General features: G+C 45.8%; 1 protein-coding gene across 20 annotated transcripts in view; it reads left to right on the top strand.

Annotated features, from left to right (window-relative positions):
- Nucleotides 1-24,813, top strand: part of RBFOX1 (RNA binding fox-1 homolog 1) — a 2,033,116-nt gene that overhangs the window by 1,852,952 nt on the left and 155,351 nt on the right. For all 20 annotated transcript variants that reach the window (XM_049111427.1, XM_025416573.3, XM_025416572.3 and 17 more), the window contains one exon: nt 4,005-4,247. In XM_049111427.1, the coding sequence (XP_048967384.1) occupies nt 4,005-4,247 (243 nt within the window). The remainder of the gene's footprint in view (nt 1-4,004; nt 4,248-24,813) is intronic.

Raw genomic sequence — 24,813 nt, 5'->3', positions numbered from 1 at the left:
CAATGCATGCATAGTGGGGATCCTAGGTCTTGGCCCTACCAACGTTTGGGGATAGGTAATCCTGTGTGGTGGGCACTGTCCACGCATTGTAGGGTGTTTAGCACCATCCTTGGAGTCTCCCTGCTAGATATTCACAGCAACCCTTCACCCCACTAGTAACAACCAAAAGTGTCTACACACATTGTCAGATATCCCCAGGGGAGCAGTCACCTTGTATAAGAAGTACTGTAGCAAAGCCCCCAGCACAATGCCTGGCACCTTCCAGGCCTGAGAAGAAGGCCACATCACTTAGTGTGCCTTCTGAGCACTGGTGAGAGCACTCAAGCTCACATGAGCTTGCAAGCCTGAGGCTGTCACGGATCCTCCCCTCAGCAGCCCACTGTGTTGGGTCTAAAGCTTGTGTGTGTGCATGCATTGCTTACAGCGCACAGGTGCAGAGATGGAAAGCACGTACAACCCGAAGAAGACTTTGACCCCTCCATTGGGCACCATCCCCGACACTGCCCATCCGCAAGTTCGGCTGAGCTTCCCTCCTTGGTTTAGGGAAGAATGCAACTACTGCCAACTTTATTTCCTGCCCAAACTATTTACGCACTGGTGGCTTCTTACATGACGTCTCCATATTTAGTGATAACTTTGCCACCTTGATTAAAATACTTTTTCTGCAAAATGGTTAAACAGTTTAGGTTTTGTGGGTCTCTCACAACTGCTCAACTCTGTCATTATAGCACGATGAGCAAGGCTGTGTCTCAATAAAAACTTTATTTATAAACAACTAGTGGACCAGATTTGCCCCATGGGTCACTTGCCAACCCCCCTATGTCCTGTTGTGAGGTTAAGCTTCTCAGAGCCCAGAGTTTGTTATTCAGGTATGCATTCATTTAGCAAGTACTTGTAAATGCCCACTTTGCAGCTAGCATGCCGCGGGACACTGGAAATGGAATGGAGAACGCGACACAGTCCCCAGCCATGAGGACTCTCCCAGATAAATAAGCAGGCAGTGGCAGTGCTAGGAGTTATGTGACATGTGGCCACAGGCTACGATGGAGCATAGAGGACACAGAGTGGGCCTAGAGTCAAGGAAGCCTTGCTGGCAGACTTGGCCTGGGACCTGAAAGGACAATCAAGACTAGGAAGTAGAGAGGGTTTTTGAGGCAGAGAGGCAGTGAATGGGTAGACGTGATGGGTGTTGAGAGTACAGAGTGACTGTTGGCTTCCTGAGGGCAGGCCTCTCTCCTTGTGATGCAGAGAGCCCACATTCTAACAGAAATCCCTATGGGGGACAGGTCACTCTTCCTGAGATTGTTCTGCTGTGTGGAAAGGCCACATGGGCCTGTGTATCCCCATAAAAGTGCCTTCTGCTGGAGGTAGAGGAAGGAAAGCTGTTTCTCTGTGTGACCATCTCTCCGTTGTTGCTTATGGGATCATTTCACGCTCCCCTATGGGGCCACACCTGGAGTTTTCACAAGTCTGGCTTTTAATTCAAAGATGCTCCAGATCAAAGGTGGGGTCTACTGAAACAGACCTTCGGGCAGAGGTAGAATCTGACACAATGAATTTCCCTCTGGAGGGTTCTCAGGGTCCCAAAGCTTCTGGGGCTTCCCATTAGCCAGAAAGAAGTGGCCCCATGTGGAATTTGTGCACGGAGGGATATGTTCCTTGAGCAGCCCTGGAGAAGAGAGGATGCTAGTTGGCTGATAGACGGGAGAGGATGTTTTTGTTCTTACTGGTCCAGACTCTTTTGGTTGTAAGTAACAGAAAAAACTATCTTACGCAAAATGAGGCATTTACTGAGTCCTATAAGGAAAACAAACGGTGGTGCTATTAACTGCAGGTAATTCTAGATCCAAGGCCTCACATGATGTCACTGGGACTCAGTTGACCTGTTTCTCAATTTCTGGGCTCTGTTTCCCCCTGGGTTGGCTTGTGCCCTAGGTGGGTCCCTTTCAAGTGGCAGTTGCTGGCAGCTCCAGGGCTGCATTATTTTTACAGCTGCCAATCCCAGAGGAAAGAGGGCTTCTCCCCTAAGCTCCAGGGAAGCTCCAGGATTAAGCCTCCTTGGCATAACTGGAGGTTAACTCACTAGCTGGCTTAGGTGGATGGGCATGAGCACATGTCCCCGGGACTGTGACCACGGAACCCTATGATTAGCCAGGGTCATGTGACTGCGTCTGGAGGTCACCTGAGACAGGGCCTGGCCCCATCTGCACTCTGTGGGCTGAGAGTGGAAGTGTCTCCTAGAAGGAAACCGTGTTACTCCTGAAGAAAAGACCAATGCACACGAAGCAGCAACGGCAGTGAGTGTCCCCTGGGGCTTCCCGAGGATGGTCAGGGTTCACCTCCCACGGGCAGGGATCCAGCCACGCACAGACTCTGCACAGCCCCAAACGCGAGGAAAAGATGTTAGACAGAAAGCAAGCAATGGCTGTGCATTTCTGCTTCCAATGGCACAGACATTTGGAGACATTCGTCTGGGGGAGGAAAGGGCGTGATGGGAATGTTTTCACTTGTAAAATGTTTTAAACTTATCCTAAGCTTAGTTCTCTTCAAAGTGTCATCTTTAACATTCTAATTAAGGGCCCTTCTAAACAAATGCACAAGCGCTGCGCGCGCGGCTCCAAGAATAAACTTTATTTTATTTTTTTATTTTTTTGGTCCCTTCTCTGTCATAATGTTGCTGCACTCAGGTTGCTTTAGCTGGAGAGGCTCTCAAATGTTGGTGGCAAGGACCAAGGAGACGTGAGCTTTTCTGACATTTTTGCCCTGGTATCATTCTATGAGGGCTGAAGTCACATCTAATTGACCACAGACAATGGGAGAGGCAGCTATTTGGTGTGCTTAATTGCTATGCTTCTCTCTCTCTGACTGTGCAAAATCTCATTTCTTGAGACCATGAAAAATTTGGACCTCTGGGTTACAGTTTCTGGTGCAGTTTGCATATGTGCATGTGTGTGTGTGTGTGTGTGTGTGTGTGTGCAGGGTAGTAGAGTTAGGAGGGTACAGGTGGGGGAATAGAGAGAGATGGATGTTTCCTGAAATGGAAGCATTTGAATTCAGGGTTGTTTTTTTTTTTGCTTTTTTTTTTTTTTTAATTCCTTTGACTTGACTGTAATGATCACACTGCATGTTTTGCCTAGGTTGCCTAGACTGGAAGGGTGAATTGTTACATAATACTCTGTGCTTATATATAAAAAAATAATAATAATAATAATAAGGCAGGGGGCAAGGGGAGGCATTGACTAATGAGGTTAAGGCCAGCATTTTGTAACGATACTTAAAATGGTGAACACAGAATCACAGAGTGCCATCTTTGTCCAAATTAGGTCTTGAATTTCCATTGGCTGCTTCATTATTGGCGCTGGGAACATTTACACACACACACACACACACACACACACACTGTGACCATTAAAGGGACCCCCCCCCATCCTATTATGTGAGCCAAGTCACATAAAACTTTGATTAAATTCAAATGCTTAGATGAATTGTCTCTCCTCTCAAGAACACACACGTTCAATTTAATCTCTCTTGGCATTTTAAGTATCAAATCAAGGCTCTGCTGTCACTGGAGACAACTACATGCTCACATGTTCCAAAATGGGAATGAAATACGGAGGATCTGCCAGAGAAATCTAATCGGGCAGAGCGCAGGCCCTACCAGTCTTTGGCTATGGGGCTGGAAGGCTTGGGGGGAAAGTGAGGCCCCTTCCTAAGCCTCGGTTTCTGCATCTGTGCAATGGGTTATGCCTGTATCCATGCGGAGCACAGATACATTCCCCCTGGGGGCTGCTGAGGATGGAGTGGGACGCGTCCCAGTAGGGCTCCTGGCACAGTGGGGGCACCTGTGCACTTGTGCACCTGCACACCTGTGCACCTGTGCACCTGTGCAGCATTGAGGGAGTGCTCATCCTTGGGCCCTGGGGAAGGGGTCTGCTCACAGGGTTCTCATGCTCTCTCTCTCTCTCTCTCTCCCTATCCCCCTTTTGATTTTTTTTCCTTTTTAGGGTAATCAAGAAGCAGCAGCTGCCCCAGACACAATGGCTCAGCCTTACGCGTCGGCCCAGTTTGCACCCCCCCAGAACGGCATCCCCGCGGAGTACACGGCCCCTCACCCCCACCCCGCTCCGGAGTACACGGGCCAGACCACCGTCCCCGAGCACACGTTAAACCTGTACCCTCCCGCCCAGACACACTCGGAGCAGAGCGCCGCGGACACCAGCGCGCAGACCGTGTCCGGCACCGCCACAGTAAGTGGGTGTGGGCCCAGGTGGGTGGCGGTGGGGTGCACCCCACCCCACGGGGCTCCTGGGGCCTGGCAGCCCCCAAGCCCGCAAAGTCCACCTGCCTAGAGGCCTCTGCCCCGTTACCTGCTTAAATCCACACATCTCTCCCCAGCCACCTTTATTCTGAAAAGGGAAACTTTCAACTAAATGCTCTTGCTGTTGCCTTGCCTTCTCTGGAAGCGTGTTCTCTCTCGGTAGAATCATACATGATGTGATTTTGACAGCTTTGTGGAGGTGTAATTTGTATACCAGAAATTCACCTTTTTTTTTTTTTTTGGTGTACAATTCACTGATTTCTAATAGACTTGCAGACTTGTGCAACCCAAGGACATCATCTAATTTTGGAATATTTCCAAATAATTTTGGAATATTTCCTCCAGAAGGAAACCCCATGCCCCTTTGTAGCTCCTCCCCAGCCCAACGCTTGTCCTCTTCAGCTTCTCCAGCTTTCTTCATTCCTTTGAGATTTACCTGTGCTGTTCTGTGTTTTGAGGGAGCCATAGGGTGAGCAAAGCCTGGGCTGCAAAGGGGCAGCACCAGAGAATTTTACAGGGTCACGGGATGTTCTGTATTTTGATGGTGGCTGTTTATACTACTTTGTACACCAAAAAGGGTCTATTTCATTGCATGTAAATGCTTTCAGTGGATTAAAAACAAGCAAACAAATGAAAAAGAAACATTTTATCACCATCATAAATTAAAAACTGGCACTGTTGGCTATTAATCAAAGATAAGCCTAAACAAAAATAATTATTAAAATTAAACACTTGCTCGTCTGTGCATGGCCTGAAATAACCATGCATACCACAAGATGTATATGTTCATTTGAGACGCCTTGTTCTGTGGAATTCTTTAGATGTCTGGGTACACCAAGCCTCTAGTCTAGAACATTTTGCAGTAGAAAGCACTCGTGCCTCTTTCTCCTGCCCCCAGGCCTCCGAAAAACCAGTATTTGTGAAGGAATTTCATGGTTTGCAGCAGGAGATTATTTCTGGGACCTCAAAGTAACCATTTACTGCTTTGCTACCTGGTACTTCATTTCGAGGTCGGGTTTGGAGATTTTTAAAAATAACATACATTCTAACATGGTCTATTGCCTATCTCCCCTTTTTTTTATTATGGCAAAATATCTATATGATATGGAATTTGCCATTTCGACCATTATTTTAATGTATATAACTCAGTAGGATTGAGAAATTCACAGTTCAATGCAACCATCACCATCTCTAGTTCCAGAACATTTTCATAGCCCCAAAAGGAAACCCCATACCCATTACAGAAACATTTCCCATTCCTACAAATGCACTTTCTATCTGTATGGATTTGCCCATTCTAGAATTTCTTAAAAATGGGATGACCTTTTGCAGCTGGCTTCTTTCACTTAACACAATGTTTTCAGGGTTTCTTCACACTGTAGCATGTATCACTACTTTGTTCCTTTTTATGACTGAATACTATTCCATCACATGGCTATGCCATTTATTTGTCCATCTATTCACTGACGGGCATTTGGGTTGTTTCCACCTCTGAGTTTTGTGAGTAGTGTTGCTCCTGCCTATTTATATCTGGCTGTTAAGACTTGGGAATAAGTCTATTAAACGGGTTTGCTGGTCTACCAGTTGTCTGTTATTGGCTGTGTTAACCTACAAGGTTGGTGTTTATTTGGTTTTAGTCATTTTGTGACAGTCAGTGTTGGTAGGGCTTCAGAAGGTTACTTTAGGACTGAAAATGACATATAATAATGTCTAATCAGACTTTATCTCTTAAGCCTCAGTATGTGCCATTTCTATTGACCTGCTGTGGAAGATTCATTTATTCATGCATATTTTTAAGCATCTGCTGTGGCCAGGACTTATTCTAGGCAATGTGGCTGAACTGAACAGAAATGATCATTTCCCTCTTATGACTTAGTTTGAGAGTCAGAGAGTGAACATGTGTCAATCAAACAGCTGTATGAACACAAACTGTGATACATGCTCTCAAGGAAAAGGCAGACGCTGTGGAGGATTAAGAAGTGCGGGGGTACTGCCTGCAGATGAATAGTCTGGGACTCTTTCTTTAAGAAGATGATATTTAAGATGACAAGATAAACTTTCTAAGCAGAAGGAATACCAAGGTCAAGGTCCCAAGGTTGAAAAGATCTGGGATTGTTCAAAGAACTAAAGAGAGTCCAGTAATATGTCTGAGGCACATGAAGAAGGTCCGGGGGTACAGTGGCAAAGGATGAAATGGGAACAATGATGAGGGATCATATCCTGCAGGCCTCGTGGGTCTGGTAAGTGGGTGGAATTCCACATTAGGAACAAGAGGGAGCCATTGAAAAAGTTTAAGCTGGAAGAGTTAGAAAATGAAATTTTAAAAGGAAGGGTTAATGATGCGTACCTAAAAGGAAATCTTAATCCAGTTGTGATGCTCAACATTCTTCTCTCACAAAACAACAACAACAACAACTCTTTAGAGATCAACACAAATTTAAACAGGGTGTTGGGTGTCCGTGGTACCCAAGGCTCTGCAATGCCATGAAACGGTGAGCAGATATGCTTTATTTTCTTAGAGAGATTTTTGGTCTGCAAGAGAATATAAGGTATGTGTTCTGTTATTATTGTAATGTGATAAGCTCTCGTGCATGGATTTTTAAGGCTTTAGTGTATTTCGATGATGGAAGAAACACTTGCTGAGGGATGTGCCTCAACACCATAGTTGAGGGGATATACAGTTCATAGTCTTCTGGTTGCTGCTAGTAATAGAAAATTCAACAGTAAATGTATCAGCTTCTACAACAGTCTCAAAGGAGGGCTGACTTTAGACACAGCTTGGTGTGCAGAATACGCATGTCAGGTTCCAACAGGATCCATCTCTGGCTCTTCTTCCTCTCACTCACCTCCATTCTCTAGTTTTGTGTGATGGTCCCTGCAAATTCAGGCTCCTGATATCATGCCAGATACCTAGGGAAAGACTCTTGGATTAGTCCCATGCAGACAAGCCCAGGGAACCACTCTCTCTCCAGGGTTTGCACGGTGTTGTATCTTTTCAGTGGCTGAGGCTGAGAGCCCTGGAGCCACTGAGGAGCCCCATATCCAAATGTAGAGACCAAGGGCAAGTTCCATCAGAGTCATTGACAATGTGCTCTGGATCTTCTCACTAAAGGTATTAAACAGCTAGAAACTGGTCAGAGCAAAGGGTAAGCCATTTGTATGGAGAGGCTTGAATAGATTTGCCAAGCATAGGGAATGGAGAGAAGGGGAGGCAGATTGCTGAAAAACTCACAGGCGGGCAAGGTTTGGAAGGCAAGGAGCTGCTGAGTGAGACGTGAATGGAGTCTCCAGACTGGAGGTTAAATGGGAAGAGTGTTGTCAGGGCAGCCTGACAGGTGTAACCCCAGAAGACATTATCAAAGCGGGCATCGCTGGAGACAGGGAGAAGGCAGTACACCTAGAGTGTTGGGGAGAGATGCCAGGGGGCCAGGACTTGAGACACAAGTGGGAATGGTTGGGGTTGGATGCACTACTGCCATCATAAACACTTGCAGTCAAGAGAGAGAGAGAGAAAAGATAGTGACCGAGGAGCGTAAGAGTCCAGAGGAAGCAGTTTGCACAAGAAGGGATTTGGGTTCCTATTTTATGCCAAGGAGAAGGCACCCATAGGAGCAGGTGGAGGGACAGGGATTGATGATTCAGGAGAGAAGATGACTAGGGGTGTATACCCAGAGCACGTAGTCTAGGAAAGGAGAAGCAATATTTTATTTTTTTTACAGCTTTATTACTATGTAATTGACGTACAATAACCCATGTGTATCTAGTGTGTACAATTTGGTGAGTGTTGACCCATGAACAGATGCTGTAACCAACATACCCATCACCCCCAAAGATTTCTCATAGCCCTCTACAGTCTTTCCTCCCTGCCCTCTACCTCAGTCTCTGGGTGGAAGGGGGCTGCTCCACAGATTTGCTTCTTTCACTATAGCTTAGTTTTTAGTTTCTAGAATTTTACAGTTACAAAACCAAACATTATGTATTCTTTTCACCTGGCTTCTTTCCCTCAGCATCATTTCTTTTAGGTTCACCTGACTTGTTCAACAAATCAGTAGTTCACTTCTTTTCATTGCCAGATAGGAAACTATTGAGTAGATGTGCCACAATTTGTTGATCTGTTTACTCGTGGGTGGGCATTTGGGTTGTTTTGAGCTTTTGGCCACTACAAATAAGGCTCCTATGAAATTTGGGGGACATTTCAGTTTTGAAGCAGAAGAAAAGGGTCTTGGCCCATTTGGGTGGTTGTAGCAGAATCCCACAGACTGGCTCACAAATAGCAGAACTGTGTTGCTCACAGATCTGGAGGCTGTAAGTCGCATGAGGGCCCCTTCCTGGCTATTAGCTGGTGCTTTCTCACTGTGTCCCCACATGGCAGGAAAGGCAAGGGAGCATTCTGGGTCTTTTTTTATAGGAACACTAATCCCATTCATGAGGTCTCCTGCCCATGACCCCAACACCCCCAATGCCCCCCACCTCCTAACACCATCACTGGGGCTTTAGGATTCCAGCATGGGGATGGGGGGAGGCACAAACATCCAGACCACAGCAAGAAGGAGGAGTGAATGAATGTGTGAGGAGACAGAAATCTCAAAGTCAGGAAATATTGTGAGGAGCTCCTTCTCTGTTGCCTTCATGTTCTCAGTGATGGGGTCACCATCATCAGCTGACAGAGAGGAGCAGAGGGGTTTGGGAGCAGTAGAATGATTTCTGAAATTGGACAAACATGCCAGGAATCTGGCTCAGATGATTCCTAAAGGTATTTGAGGGGTAATGAGTGCCTCTCTGAGCTGGGACAGTGTGAATTTGTAGAGCGTTGTTTAGCCAGCCCCTTTGTCTTCTCCAGTGACACTTGGGTGACACTTGCCATCCCAGGAAGTTTCAAAGGAAGGGGAACCATTCTAAACTGAAGCAGGGGGCTAGCATGACATCGGGAAGGGTGCAAGAATGTAGAAGAAGCCATCTTGTTTCCTCCTACGAATGCTTCCAGGCGTATGCTTTTCTCTCTTGGCCAAGAAGGAAGGTGCTTCTTCTGTCCATGACCTACTTTCCAGTTGTACTTTCCTGACCTGACCGAGCAGAACATGGTCTATGACAAGTGTGCTTCCAACTGTCTCTGCATCCTCATGCATTTAACCAAGCAGACCTTCCCTTCGCTCCAGGTTCTACATTAACCCAAGGAAGGAATTTAACTTCCAAGTGGGTCAGACCCATGTTGTCCCCACCCTGGAATGCATGCCCCTCTATTAGCACGCCTGCTACTCTGCATCGGGTAGTGTTGTGCCTGGAGTTACCCTAATCGTCCTTCGTGCACGGTTCTTACTGCCAGTGTGAGGGCACTGTCGAGGACATCATTTCTTTGAGAAACTGAGTAGTTTTGGGTATGAGAACACATCCATCCATCTGGTAGGCTCCAAGAACATCTAATATATGCACATGATTTAACACAAAGTGCAGAATCTGTAAAAGGGAAGCGGGATGCACCCAGAGCTCCCAACCAGAGCTGAGCAAAGTACAGACAGTGAAGACTTACCAGATCATGCTTTCCAGTCCCCAAGGGCTGAGATGAGTCCCTGCAGGACATGTTTTTGCTGGGTGTCTATTCACTGTAGGCCTCCAAACACATCATGGATCACTGTGTTGACAGAGCCAATACTGTGGTATATTAGCTACCGCTCCTGACAAGGTATTTTACTCTTGACATATTATAATTAGAGATTTGCAAGTAGTGAATTCTCCGTGTATCTCCAATAGCAACTTAACTTCTATTTTTAACACCTCTGCAGTCTGTTTAAAAGTCTCCCACCAGCTCCGGGATCTGATGGGAGAAAGAATGTGGGTCCTGAAGCTAGGTCTCCGAGCTCTGGACTCTGTTGACAGGGACAGGAGCTGCTTAAAGAGCTGAGGCCCTGACCTTCAGCTGCTTCCAACTAAAGACTCAACGGGGTCTCCAGATTTCCTTAATACCTTTAAGAAGTGAAGAGCTTGGTGGGTGATGACTTCCTGTTCTCATCCCCTTTAAATATTGGCTCTGCGGTGTGGAGGAGAAAGCTCAGTGCATTGCTTTTTGTTCATTAGTGGCTTCTGTTGATATTATTATATTAAATAATTTTTAATTATTAAATTATAAATTATTATTATATCATATTCAAGCAATTCAGGTTTGTGGTTAAGAAAGCCTCCCTTTAGAAGAGGGTATACAATGAAAACCAAAATTCCTTATTGCCCACAAGCCCAGTTCTTCATCTCCTTGCCAGAAATAACAGTTACCAATTCCTTAGATTTCTTTCCAGAAATGTTTTGTGCCAATGGGAGCATATGCCCGTGTCTTGGTCCATTTGGGCTGCTGTAACAAAAATACTACAAACTGGGTGGCTTATAAACAGCAGACATATATTTCTCACGGTTCTGGGGCTGACGAGTCCAAGAGCATGGCGCTGGCCTTGTGTAGTGAGGGTCCACTTTCTGCTATGTCCTCACAGGTGGAAGGAGAAGAGGGGCTCTCTGGGGCTTCTTTTTTTTTAATTTTATTTATTTATTTACTCTTATTTATTTATTCATAAGAGATACAAGAGAGGCAGAAACACAGGCAGAGGGAGAAGCAGGCTCCCTGCAGGGATCCTGATGTGGGACTTGATCCCGGGACCTCTGGATCACGCCCTGAGCCGAAGGCAGATGCTCAACTACTGAGCCACTCAGGTGTCTCTCTGGGGCTTCTTTATGGGGGATCCACCTTTATGCCTAATCACCTCCCAAATGTCCCATCTCCCAATATCATCACCTTAGCGGGGTTGGATTTCCACATGGGAGTTTTGGGGGACACAGACACTCAGTCTATAGCAGCCTCCTTGTCTACTTCTCTGTGTGCATGTGTGTATTTCTCTCTCTGTCTCTCTCTAAATCAAATCTCTGTGTCTCTAATTCCTCTTCCCAAAAGAACAGAATCGAAATCTCCTGAGCACCCATGTTGACACCTTATGTATCTGGGAGATCATTCTGCATCACACTTTGAGATCCAGCTCATTCTTTTTCACGTTTGCCTGCAGTCTACATGCCGAGGTGACTGCTGGTGACACTGAGGTTGTTTCTGGGGTTTATCTTGCGATGTTTTTATTCCCAATCAGGCTGTTGTGAACAGCGGGGCACAGAGATTGCTGCCCACCCCTGGGAGTCTCTGTGTGATTGGTTAAAAGGCACATGGAGATAAAATGTAGAGGCTGTTCAGTGACCCCACAGAGAGCAAATCTGCACGCCCACAGACTACCTGCGAAGGCCTGCTGCCCGCCCCCTTGCTCAACACAGTGTGCCACCTAGCTCTCGGCTCACGGCCATTCTGCCTGCATGTGCTTGGCCATGGCTTCCCCCTCTCTCTAACAAGAGAATATAATTTGAGAGTTGTCTGCTGTCGGGGAAAAGAGAGAGAAGGTGTGTTGCCATTGGTTGAGGGTCCACAGACCCTGATGAGTACCGTGCATACCTCGTTGTTTTGTCTCCACATCAAACCCCTTAAAGGATATCAGTACTCCCATTTTACATTGGGGAAACTGAGGCGCAAAGAGGCTAAATACGTTGTAAGTTTGGGAGAGTCATGAGTGGCAGCAGGGAGAGCCTCACCCGGGTCTGCCTCATGTCAAAGCCTGACCTCTGTCCTCAATCTCCAGGGTATCCCCTACGAGGTCTCCTGGCTGGTAGTGTAGGTGACTAGTGCCCAAGGCCAGGGTGAACAATCTAGAATTCTCTGGCTTCTTCAGCCCTGCTCTCCAATTTAAAGGAGCAGGTCAAGAAGAGCCTGGTCTCCAGAATTGTTGGGATTGGACCTTCTGCTCCACCATTTGGGCTGGAGCAGTTGACCTCTCTGGTCTTCATATCCCTGCCATTCCCTCCCTCTTCCCTTCTCAACAAGCCTCAGAGCTGCATCAGAGAACACCACAGAGTTCCTCTCCCTGGGGGAGGACTTCGGCCTCACCTGCTCACATCTAAAGTTTCGTGAAATCACTGAGGGCTGCCTGTCTGAAAAATAGGCTGAGTAGCCGCATCGAGACAGGAAACAGGGAATATCAATCTCAAAAATAATAGTCTTTTCTCAGTTGAATGTCTGACTGTGTCCTAAGCACTTTTCACGCACAATCTCAAGTTATCTTGACTTTCTATCACCAAAAAAAAGAGGTATTTACGAAGCATTATTATTCTCATATGAAGCATTATATAAGGAATTTACTGAAGATCAATGTAGCTAACAGGGAGGAGCCAGAGGTCCCAATCAGGTATGTCAGACTCAAGACCAAAATTAATGAGGTCTCGAAGCCTAGAAGGCATCCCCAGGCATGGCCAGGTGCTCGAGCCAAGCTTCTCTGCATAGATTGTAACACAGACAGGAATGGGCATCACCCACCCCACCCTGGGGAGGGCCCCCACAGACCCAAGCATGTGCAATATTACAGGCTTAGCATGTGTTCTTATTTGAGACCTGTGCCTTGAGCAAACTCCAATAACACGTTTCGGTGGCTCCGCAATTGTCTTTTCAGATGACAGTGTGGCTGAGCTGTTTTGTCCACACCGGTTCTATTTGCCTAAGGTTCACATTGACTTTAAGGACATAGAAACAGCCTCCTGTTTCCTCATGAGGCCAAGTATTATGCTTCTGCCTCCTGGATAGCTTTAAAATAAATGGCCCGTGGCTTTCAGGATAAATGAAAGGCCTCCATGACCCAATACCAGGGCCATTTTACCGTTCTAAAGCCCCTGTGCACCAGTTCTCAGGCCTGATGGGCCAAAAGGCACGATTAATCCCACCTCAGGAGAACTCTGAGAGGGGCAGCCCAGCGAGGAGCATCAGAGACCTGTGTGCGTAATGTCCTGTGTAGCACTAGGGCGATGGCCTTGGAATTTGGTGGAAGTGAAGGTTCTCATGATGGGTCAGAGATACATACCATTTAGTATCATCAAGAGCATCAGAGAAGAATCGAGTGAAATGTCTGAAATTCCCACTCCATTTCTGACATGGAGTGAGACCATTGGCATGTGACTTAACCTCTCTGAGCCTCACTTGCTGTCTCCGTATATGTGAGGCTTAGAGCAGCAGCGACATCCCGAGGAGATAATACCGGGGGAAGGCCTCACGAGGATGGGCACATGGGAGACGCTTTACCATTGCAACCATTAGAATTATGAGGAAAATTGGATCATCCCTAATGAGAAATCTGAGTGTTCTTCTCTGTCTTGAATCTTTCATTCTCAAACTTCTTCAGGGGAATAAATGCATCCTAAGAGTTGTGTAAGTTCCTGTGTTAAGAGTTAAACCAAGACTCAAAACTCCCCACATTTGTTTTACAAGTAATTCTTACATTTAATGATTTTCATACGAACAGCTTCCAACCGCTCCTGAGTCCCACTGATGGGTGGCAGCTGGTCATTGACCTAATTAGGTCTAGGCCATGCACAAACAAGGCTAAGATTTATTAGGGAAACATGCAATTGGGGTTTTGTGTATAGGGCTCAATGACACCTTGCTCTTGCTAAATGATCTTTCAGATCAGACCTACTCTAGGAGCAAGTTGGTGTTTACTTAGGGGGCTGTGAATGTCATGTTTGAGTTGCAGGTATAGCAGCCGCCTGGAACATTTCATCTTGGGTTTCTCTCCGTTTGGTATTTTGTGCTTATTCATACCTGTATTCATTGTCATTAATTTTACACTCTCAGGATGACTAAGCAGTCCCTACGTCAACATCTTGATGAAGATGTTAGCCGTTGAGCGAGTATTAGCACATGGGGTAGTTCTAAAGAGTTGGGTTAATGATTGGATAATCTGAAGATGAAATGGGCTGTCTGTGGGCTGTCCAACGGCTGGTCTAGGCTTTGAAGAACCTAATTGCCTTCGCATGGCTCATAGCCCCATTAGGTGGTTTTGTTGCTTTTGCTTGTTGTTTGTTTGTTTGTTTTTAAATGAACTTAGGAAGCAGACACTAATCTGTTTTTTGCCCAGTATTTGAATCACTCATCAGTGAACCATAGCTCATGGTCTTAATTGGTAGCCATATATTCTACAGGTTTATAGTGAGTTCATAAGATTTCCGTGCTCTATTTGGATTGTTGGCTGGAGAAGGTAGTTGGCTGTACTCTGTTAACGAAGTTCCTGAATGGTTTGGCCAGACCCTTGACGTGTTAGAGCCAGAGCAAACCAGAGCCCACCTGGTCCATCTTCTCACTGTATAGATAGGAGACCATACAAGTTAAGGGCTGACACTCAAATACGTGCAGGTCCAGGAAAGTAATGTACATGTTTGAGAGAGATTGGTTTATGATGGAGACATAGGTACAAGAAATCATTAATTTGCTCTATTAACATAGGAAGGACCATAGGCAAGGTGCTATGGGACCCCTTGGTGGGACACTGTGGCAGTCTAGAGGACATATTGGCCATCCAAAGTGGTGCCTTCATCTGCCCATCCAATCACTGCCATATTGGATTGCTGACTCAGCATTAACGATATCTTTTGATAATTTTTTAAAAGTAAGCAGTTATTTGGGTTTTTATGTGTTCTTTTATTCACTCCTGTTTCATTCACTTTCATTACCTGTCCAGCCTCTGGAGATAAGAGTTTATGACCCCTGATTTAGTCTTGGAATCTTAACTCATTTTTTTTTTTTTTTTTAACAAGAGGTAATATGAAAGACTCCTAACTCTGGGAAATGGACTAGGGGTGGTGGAAGGGGAGGAGGGCGGGGGGTGGGGGTGACTGGGTGCCAGGCACTGAGGTGGGCACTTGACGGGATGAGCACTGAGTGTTATTCTATATGTTGGCAAATTGAACACCAATAAAAAATAAATTTATAAAAATAAAAAAATGAAAAAAAAAAACAAGAGGTAAAGTTTGGAGCTTTAATCCTTCATTACAGGTGTATGAAAAAGGCAGCTTGGCTGCTTCTGCATGACAGTGCAGAGAATCATAGAAGGTGAGAGCTTGAAATGACCATTCTGTCTCCCTGCCTCGTTTATGAATGACACCAAGGCTCAGAGAGGGAAAGTGACCTGCCTGAGTCACACAGTGAATGTCACAGCAGGGACATCCCAAAAGAACATTTCCACTGAATCACTTCCCTCCCTGTGGATCCTACCTGCTGTGACCCTCCTTTTCCCCCTCTTCCTCCCGGGTTCTAGTAGTTTGCAAAATCCGCTTACTTGGAGTCATCTCTGCATTGAAATGGATAAAGCCCAGTGACTTTAGGAGCAGGTCAGACTATATGACCAGGGGCTCCATTTCCCTTTGATATCTTACTTTGGTTCCTAGCCAGAGGTTGCAGGGCCTTACTCTCACTCAGGCTTCCAGACTTCTAAAAAGAGTCTTTGTGTTCCCTACTTCTCTCCTGCTGATCCTGTGGGTTAGGTCGAGGGCGCTGTGCTCATTCACTGGTGTTATGTATTCCAACCAGCTCTCGTCTGAGTCGCTGCTGGGTCAAAGCACTCTAAGTAGGGGGTCTGGTTTCTGCCTTTGCATCCCCAGAGAGGACAGAGGCTATCAGATTGTCAGATTATAACCTTTCGTGTACAACTATGTCTGGGTTACTGCACAAGCTCCCTGAGGGCCAGAAGCTCCAAAGCTGGGCTCTGCCCTCCATGGAAGAACAATCGAACCTTTCTGAGGCAGGTGAGCCTGGTGGGTGAGCCAAGCAGAATGGAGATCCCCCAATCCTAGGGGCTCTTCAACTCCTGGACTTTGGAGAGGTTACTACAACCTAGACGATAAGCCATCCCTCTTACACCAGGAACAGAGTGTATCAGGCTCAAGGACCTGATTTTTACGTGACCTCGATGTCCTTGGGACAAAGCTACATGGGCAAATTTGTTCTTCTATAGAACAAGCTTTGTAGCCTGTACAGACCTAAACAAACCAAGATACTGGGACCCAGATTATGTGAAGCCTTAATGGTCACAGACTTATTTTGGAAGTAAAAAGGCAGTTTTCTTCCTTTAAACAAAAGAGTTAATTGCAAGTAATAGAATTCGTAAAATTTGGACTACCCTGATCTTTTAAGAGTGAAAAGTATAAATGTGCATCTTGATTGGTAGATAGAGAAAAACAAATTGAAATTTCTTGGGCTGAAAAGAATTATCTTTAAAAAAAAGGGGGGGGGAAGCTATCACTTATTAATAATGTATAGGTACTAGTAAGCAGCATTTAGTGAGCACATACTAGATGCCCAGTGCAGCGATGCTACAGACTTTATGTAGCATGACCTGAGTGAATCTTACAGCATCCAGAGGAGGCAGGTACCACAACTGACCCCTTGTTACCTGAGTAAGAGAACCAGAGCAAAGAGAAATCAAGGAGACTGCGCAAGGTTATGTCATGAAGCCAAGAGGCCACCAGAATCCACTCCATCATTCTCTCAATGAGTCAAGTGCTGTGTGGTACATTTTCTTCCCATTCCACAGCCCATCAAGGGATGGATGTGATGATACCAGAATTAAAGATGAGGAAACAGAAGCACAGATGTTAAGTAACTTGCCCTGAGGCCATACAACTAACAAAGGGAGGAGTGTAAATGCAAGCAGAGGTCTGGCGGATTCCTAAACCCACATTGTGTGACTTCTGCATCCGAAGTAGTTTATTTTACCTAAATGACATTCCCTGCTATTTTAATCATGATATCATAGCAGACAAATGTGTTGATAATTGTTGTCCCTGTAATTCAGTGTTTAGCTCAAAACCGCCTCAATTTACACACACACACACTGTTTTTCTCTCTCTCTCTCTCCATCTCTTCCCATCCCTCCCCAAAGACCCCCCCCCCATATCCCCAGGGCATCCATTGGCCCCACAGGGTAAAAAGAGCCTCAAACCATTTGGCAAGCTGACTAAGGAAGCCTGGATCTCCCAGAGAAACTTGCTACAAGGAAATCGCTAATTATAACCCAAATTGTATTTGACTTCTGCATCTTTGCTTCACACAGTAACACTGTAATTTAAGGAGATTGTTCCCTGGCCTTTTTTTAGGGGAAGAAATTAACTACCATTTTCTTACTAAGAAAAGCAGTGGTAACAGCAGTTACAGGAATGACAGGAGGTGGGTCCCGTCCCCTCCTTCCCTCTACCCAGATTGCACATGGGAGCCTAGCAATTATGCAAGGAATTGCCTGGGGTTCCAGGCACTGTCTCTGGGTGACACCCATCTGGTGGCCTCACCAAAGGGAAAGAGAAGACAAGGGTAGGGCAGGCCTCATAACAAGAGTCTCCTTGACTCCAGGAGTGGAAATTTGGAAGCAGAAGGGAAGCAAGGTATACTAGTCCTTGGATTTGGGGGCCTTCTCCTTGAGCCACTGACACTTCTGACCAAGACTAGAGAGGACCTGGTTAGAGGTTAAAAAGGGCATCACCTGGACTTCAGAACCTTGGCTGTCTCTCTGCCTAACCCAGCCATCCATGGGACCCAAAGCCCCTTGCCAGCACTCCCTTTTCCCTCTTCTTTCCAGCCGTCCCGTCCCCAGGCTCCAGTGTCAGCATTAAGCCAGGCTGAAAGTTGGCCAACTATGACCAGTAGGTCAATACTGGCCCACTGCCTGTTTTTGTCAATCAAGTTTTATTGGAACACAGTCACACCAGTTCATTCGTGTATGGTCTATGCTGCTTTGCTCTGGCAGAGCTGAGTAATTACAGACATAAACCGAGCTGAAAATACTTAACTATTTTCCTCTGCTTCAAAGGTTTGACAATTCCTGATCTAGGCCAAAGTTTACACATTGTTGGCCTCCTGGCTTTATTTAGACCTTGGGCCTGTTTTGTTGGGTTCACAAATGGAATGAATTGCCTACATTTGAAAATGGTAGATTTCACAGTATAATCTGGCTTTGACTAAAAAATGGAAAAGTTGAACAGAACACAGCAGTGATGTGCTAACTGTTAAGGATGGGCTGTTTGCCAGAGTCACCACCACTCCCCACCGTATTTTACCAAGCTTACTAGTCTTGGTGAGCATTCGAGTTTGACTAGGTCATATGGGTCATCTGGGTTATTTTTTAATAAAACATTTCCAATTTCTCCCCTGGCCAGTTAATTACATTTCTTTTCTTCTTTCTCCTTCATCAAACTGGCCTTCTCTGTGGATCTCCAGGAAGAAAATGCATGTTTGTGTAATGCCAGAATTTAGTGAGTGCCAGACTTATATCAGAAATATAGCATTTCCTTCTGCCCGAAAATACATCCATATTCACACACACACACACACACACACACACACACACACACACACATATGCACTTCCCCTTGCTTTCTCAAGAAACTTTTGGAGTCAAAACCCATATCACTGTTGTCTCTGATTTAAATCCAAACTGGATTAGTAAATGTTCTATTTTTCTGAGATCTCGGAATGAATATCACAGCTTTAATTAAAAGAGCAAATAATAATAGTGTTGGCCAGTGTATTTGGGCTTTAATTTCATTCATCCTAAACCTAATGGCCAGTAGGGTTACCCTCATTTCCCAGGTAAGGAAAACAGAGACCCAGAGTGTTTATGTCGATGGTCCTAGGGTGCCCCGTCAGGAAGCGATGGGCACAGCATTCAAATCCAGGCCTGGCTGGTGCAAAGGCACAGCTCCGTCTGCTAGGCCACGGCAGCACTTTAAAGCACATAGAGTGCATAGGCGCAGCCAGCAGAGCCAGCTCTTGAGTGGACAACTGATGGCCAGCTCCAGAGCTGACAGGTACAGTGTGCTAAGCCCCAGGGCCAGCTCTTCTGCAGCTAGAACAATTGATCCCAAGAAGAGCCTCTGGAGGCCTGAGTAGAGGTGCTGAAGGGCAGGTTTTGGTAAACAGTCACTGAAGATTGCTCTCAACAGACCTGCCGAGAATACTTTTGCCCACTAGTCTTCAGCAGAGGAAGACACTGGGGGCGGGGAGGGGGATTGGGTTGGGATCTCTGTGTTTTCTTTTATAGCAAAGGTTCATAGGGTGGGAGGATTCCCAGGGCAGATTGCAGCGAACAGGATCTGGGTTCCCTGTGGCAGCTGACTTCCCACACAGAGCCCAGCCGGGGCTACACAGCCACCCTGAAACGTGCGTATGGCTTTAGGAAGCCCTGCAATTTGGCACCTGCAGCTTGGCCTTTGAGTCTGCAGGCTTCCTGAGGATGCACAGTGGTCTGACATTGGGGCTGAGCCCTTGATAATGACACTGTAGACACGAGGTAATTACACATCCGTTACTTCCCAAGTCAAGCTAAGTGGACCTCTGATTATTATTCTGCATATAATAGGAGCATAACTAACACTGAAGGGAAATTGTACTTCTCTATTTTATTAACCGCTTTTATATTCCCTTGTGCACGGCTATGATGCTATGAAATCTCTTTAAATGTGATATTACTCAATATAATACAATAATAATGCACACACTGTAATGTATTGGATTACTTTGCAAACAGCCCTTCTGAAATTGAATTTCCCATCATTTCCCTGGGCCAGCTCAGGGCTGCTGGGCTCACAGGCCCTTCCTGTGCCTGGGAGTCTGGGGTCTACCTTCACAGTCACTTAGGTTTTCAGAGATGTAAGCAATTGGTACACATCATCTTGATTCACGGGGGGGATATTGGTGAGCCACATTCCCGAGCATCTCCCCGTAAATTGCAGCTCAGCAATGGGAACAATTTCTGAGACCTCAGCCTGGTTTGAAAATGACCCGGGTTTGATGACATCAGGAGGGAGCTAAGCCAGATGGAAAGGATGCCTTCCATGCTGGAATTATATTCTGAAGTATCTGTAATTGCCTTTGCTGGACTTTCTGTGAGATCTTTACCCTTATTCCCAATTTCTGCTCATCTGTAAACCCTTTCATGATACCATCTCAAAGCCATGGTTGGTGCCCCCTTGGACATGCTGCATATACCTTGAGAATTCACCTCTTTGACATCCAAAAAATAATGTTTATTGAATTCATACGGTATGTCAAAATTGCGTTAATTTAGTAAGCAACATCCAATAATTTTAGAATAATTTAAAACTTTATTTTTGCCATAAAGCTATGAAGGACGCCACCATGACTTATTTGTCTTATTTATTCTTCATGTCAAACACCGTGCCTGGAATAAGGTAGATACTCAAGAATTGTGTGCCGTTTATTTATTTATGGAAATGTCTTGAGTTCCTGCTCTTTGAGAGGCACAGTGTCAGGCCGGGGAAGTCTGAAAGTGAATGACAGACATGGGTTCTCCTTCAGGAAGTGACAGTCCAGTACAAACCATGGAATACAAACAAATAAAACCCATTTGCATAATTAAATAATCACAGGTGTAGAAGATGCCCTAAAGGAAAGATATAGGTGTTCCGCAGGAGTGCACATTTCTTCCCAACCTGACAGAGATGCCACGTTAGTCTGACATGGCCACAGCGAGAGTACTTATACCATGGAAATTGGCAGTGCCACCAACCAAGGCTTTTGCAGTCTTATCATCTGTAAAGCTGATTGGTAACCACCACACCCTTGGCAGAAACTTGGCATATTCAAATAAAAGAATGTCAGTGTGGCTGGGTTGAGAGGCAGGGAGAAGAGAGCCCAAAGGAGAATGAATAAGTGGTCAGGAAACACTCTTGCTGGACCTTGTGAGCCAGATTGAGGGTTTGCGTATTTAGCCTTGACACGATGGGAGGACACCGGAGCATCTTAAGCAAGAGAATGGTGTGATTTTATTTAGATTTTGGGAGTGACCTGACAGCAGTGTGGAATGTGAATAAGGGGGACATAATAATGAGGTGTGGGGGCGGTGACAGAGGAGGTGAACTACTGCACTGGTGCAGACAGGATGGGTGGGACAACATGCTCTCGTGTGGTCTGGGCAATGAGTTGGCTATAGGATGTAAGAAGGTGGAGAGGATCCAGGATGACTATAGGTTTGGGCATGAGTAAATGCCAACTCTTATAAAGCTACATCTTGGTGGAAATGAAGATCATTTGCAAAAGAGCAGAAGGATTTGAGATAAAATATGTGTGTGTGTGTGTGTATGCGTGTGTGTGTGTGTGTGTGAACTTGGAGGTGCTTGTGAGACATGTATATATATCATTATCTAAGCCTCTATTTATCTTTAAAATGGACAGAATAGTGCCTATCTCATGTGGTAGCTGCGATTCTCAAATGGATTGATTTATAAGAAAGCACCTGGCATATAGGAAACAAGCAATGAAATGTAGTTGAATCTGAATTTCTGACACATTAAATCTGTGCCCTTTTAAAAATCGGACAGCCAGACCGGAATTAATTGATAATGTTTCAGATTTTGTCTTAAACACAGAGTTTTCTAGAATTGAGTCACAGCGTATACCGTGCCACGGGGAGAAAAAAAATGTTAACGCCAAAAGTCTTCCATTCTCATTCCGGTTAGGGCCTTCACGTATGCAAATCACTCGGTGCAGGAGTAAGGTCACCAATATGGTGTCAGATTGTGTCGAATCAAATCCTACTTCTATCACCTCTGAACAAGCTAATAAGCAAGTTACTTAATCTCCCCGAGCCTCAATTTTTCAGACTATAATTGTCTTAACGCACAGGGCTTTTGTGAACAGAAGGTGGGTATTTCAGGCTAAGGTCTGTGACTGTGCCTGGTGTATAATTGGCACTCAGTCAATGCGGGCTGTGATTAGGAATCCCTGTAAGTCTTTGTCGTCCCATCTTTCAAAGCGACACAATAATAAGCTATGTCCTGCCCAACTCACGGGGTTGCAGTAACTATCAAATGACCAAAGAATGTGCCAAAGCTCTTTCTCATATACAATATGCACACATGTAAACTTTTATTACTAGTTTGAGGTACTGCAGTCTTTTATAATGTAGCCTTCAGGATGGCCACCAAGCGTAGATGACACTCTCTTTACAGATGAGGAAATCGAAGTTTGGAGAGTTGGCATGACTTGGTGTCTTTCCCACCATCACTTCACTAGTACGTCGTATGTCTGAACCCACAACCTGTGCTAAAACCACAACCTGGGGTACTTCTTCTGTGACCTTCTCTAAGGGGCTGGGTTTGGAGTGAAAGGACTAAGGAAAGAGGTACTTGGTTGTATGAGGTCCATCAGTTCTGACCTTGCCAAAGGAAGTCAGAATCAGGAGACCCTGGTTTCTGACATGACCTCCCCCAGACCCTTACCCTTGTGCCCACCCCAAGAGTGGTGCTTGGGATTAACAGAGAGAGCCAGAGGCCACCCAGTCCCCCAGCACAGACTTCCAGTTGGATGCAGACTAGAGTCGTTGGAAACTAAACTGTGCACTGGAAAACGGTTCTGGATAAATTAATTTCTGTGATACATAATGCATAAAGGGAAACCCGGGGTATTTTTAAACAATGGAAATGAGAGTCTGCCTTTTGGGCATCGATCCCAATTACATTTAGTTCAGAAAACATTTATCAACACCTACTGTGTGCCAGGTCCTTGCTGGGAAACAGAGATGAGTCAGACTTTGTCTGTGCCCAGGAAGGGCGAGAAATCAGTGGAGGCACCCACTGAGCCATCAGCCCTGGGTTAGACCTTGAGATCAGAAGACAAGGAGAGTTGTGAGTCCTTAGGCCTGTCTCTTCTTGAAAGCTTAATAAGGCAGATCGATAATGAAACATCTGTGAGATACTTTACAGAGGGGCCTCCTACAGCCTTCCCAGCATCTGTGTTAGGCTGGCAGGAATGGTTCCGTTTTGCAGATTGAAAAATTGAGGCTCGGGATGCCTAGGTGGTTCAGTGACTGAGCATCTGCCTTGGGCTCAGGGCGGGATCCCGGGGTTCCGGGATCGAGTCCAGCCTCGGGGTCCCCGCAGGGAGCCTGCTTCTCCCTCTGCCTGTGTCTCAGCCTCTCTCTGTGTGTCTCTCATGAATAAATAAATAAAATCTTTTTTAAAAATTGAGGCTCAGGGAAGCCTTATAACTTGCCCGAAACCCCAAGTGCCTCATGTTGCCAAGGGTGGACTCCTACCCAACGCGACCTACCCTGAAGTCCCTCTGTACAGCTTCTGCTGTGTCTCTGAGGGACCTTCATTTTTGCAAACTCTGCTTAATTCCATGAGTTAACTGGCTGCATCTCTCACAGGCTCAGAGGAGAGACACTTTAGATCCCACCTTGCCCAAACCGAGGTGTTTCCCTTAGAAGAAGCCCCCTGCCTGGAAATCCAAGGCTCCAGAGGTTCATGGAAGCCCCTTTACACCCCTACTGCTGCGCACACCCCGAGTGGAAGGATAATTCACCCTAATTATCCAAAACCCATGTTTAAGGACAAGTACAAAGAACTCTAACTGAGGTTCAAAAATAAACAATTCAGCAAAATTGCATGAGGTAAATTCCCTCAGAAAGAAGAGTTTATTGCTGACGGTTCTAAAAAGGAGCCTTTACCCTTTGTTGGCTACAGATTCAAGCTAAAGGCACAGGCTCACCCGCTCCCAGTGGCACATTTCCCTTCGCACCAGTGTAGCTCTAGAAGCCCTGCTGGTGGGAAGGTCCTCCCTCTGCCTGTCCCACCATCCTGTGTCAGTTGATAGCAACAGTGTTTGGTTTCCACCTGGTGTCACATTGTTTTTTTTTCTCTGACTTATTTGCTTAAGGTTAAATGTTTACACTCATTTAGGGCATAGGAAATGTGCATCTCAGATACTATCATATTAGTTTAGGTTTGGGGTTTGCCCTTGGATCAATTTCTGATATAGAGATTTAGCGATTTATTTTCTGGAATGCTCAAAAAGGGGCTGGTCCATCCGGTTGGAGAAAACACGGGCTGTCCTCACTAACCACGTCGCCCTTGAACCTGGTACTTTCTTGGAGTCTCGGTCTCCTTATCTGGCAAATAAATGGTCTTGCTGATTGCCACAAGAATTAAATGGCATCATTTGAGTGAATCAGAATGCTTAAGAAATCCTCCTGGTTCCTTCCTAGAGTAGCTGCTTGCAAAGATGTCTCGGATGAACAGATGCCTGGTTTCACCCCAAAGTTAGATCCCTCAGGGACAGCATAGCTGCATGAGGTCAGAGAGCTGAGCTTGGTGGTACCTGAGGGTCTTCCCTCTCTCAGGCCCTGAGCTGAAGAGGAGTGAGGGCCCTGGGAGCTTTCCCAGGGATGCCCCTGAGCCACCTACAGCAGGAGTTCCCTGTTGGACCTGGTAGATGGGATTCTGACAATCTGAGAGGTAACAAAGGCTGAAACCCAGAACACTCTGAACCCACTCTGTCACCCCCTCCACCCTATGGGATACCCAGCACAGAGAGATGTAGATGGGAAAGACTGGCCAAAGCGGAGACCAGATACTCCTCTTAAAATATCTAAGCAAGTGATAGATGTCCTCTGATGCAGGGACGTGCAACAAAAACAAAGTTGGACAATGTAACCTCCACTCAAAGACGTAAACCAGGTACATAATTCTCTCCTAGCTTTTCCCCCTCATTCCCCACCCTGGATTGCCTAGGTCTACAGGCCAAATCCCCCACAGGTGCAAGCACAGAGGAGAGGCAATTGGTAAAAGGGATAAAACAGAAGAAAAAG

This window comes from Canis lupus, chromosome 6, assembly GCF_003254725.2.
Source record: "Canis lupus dingo isolate Sandy chromosome 6, ASM325472v2, whole genome shotgun sequence".
Lineage (NCBI taxonomy): Eukaryota > Metazoa > Chordata > Mammalia > Carnivora > Canidae > Canis > Canis lupus.
This window is presented reverse-complemented; position numbering and strand designations above follow the sequence as displayed.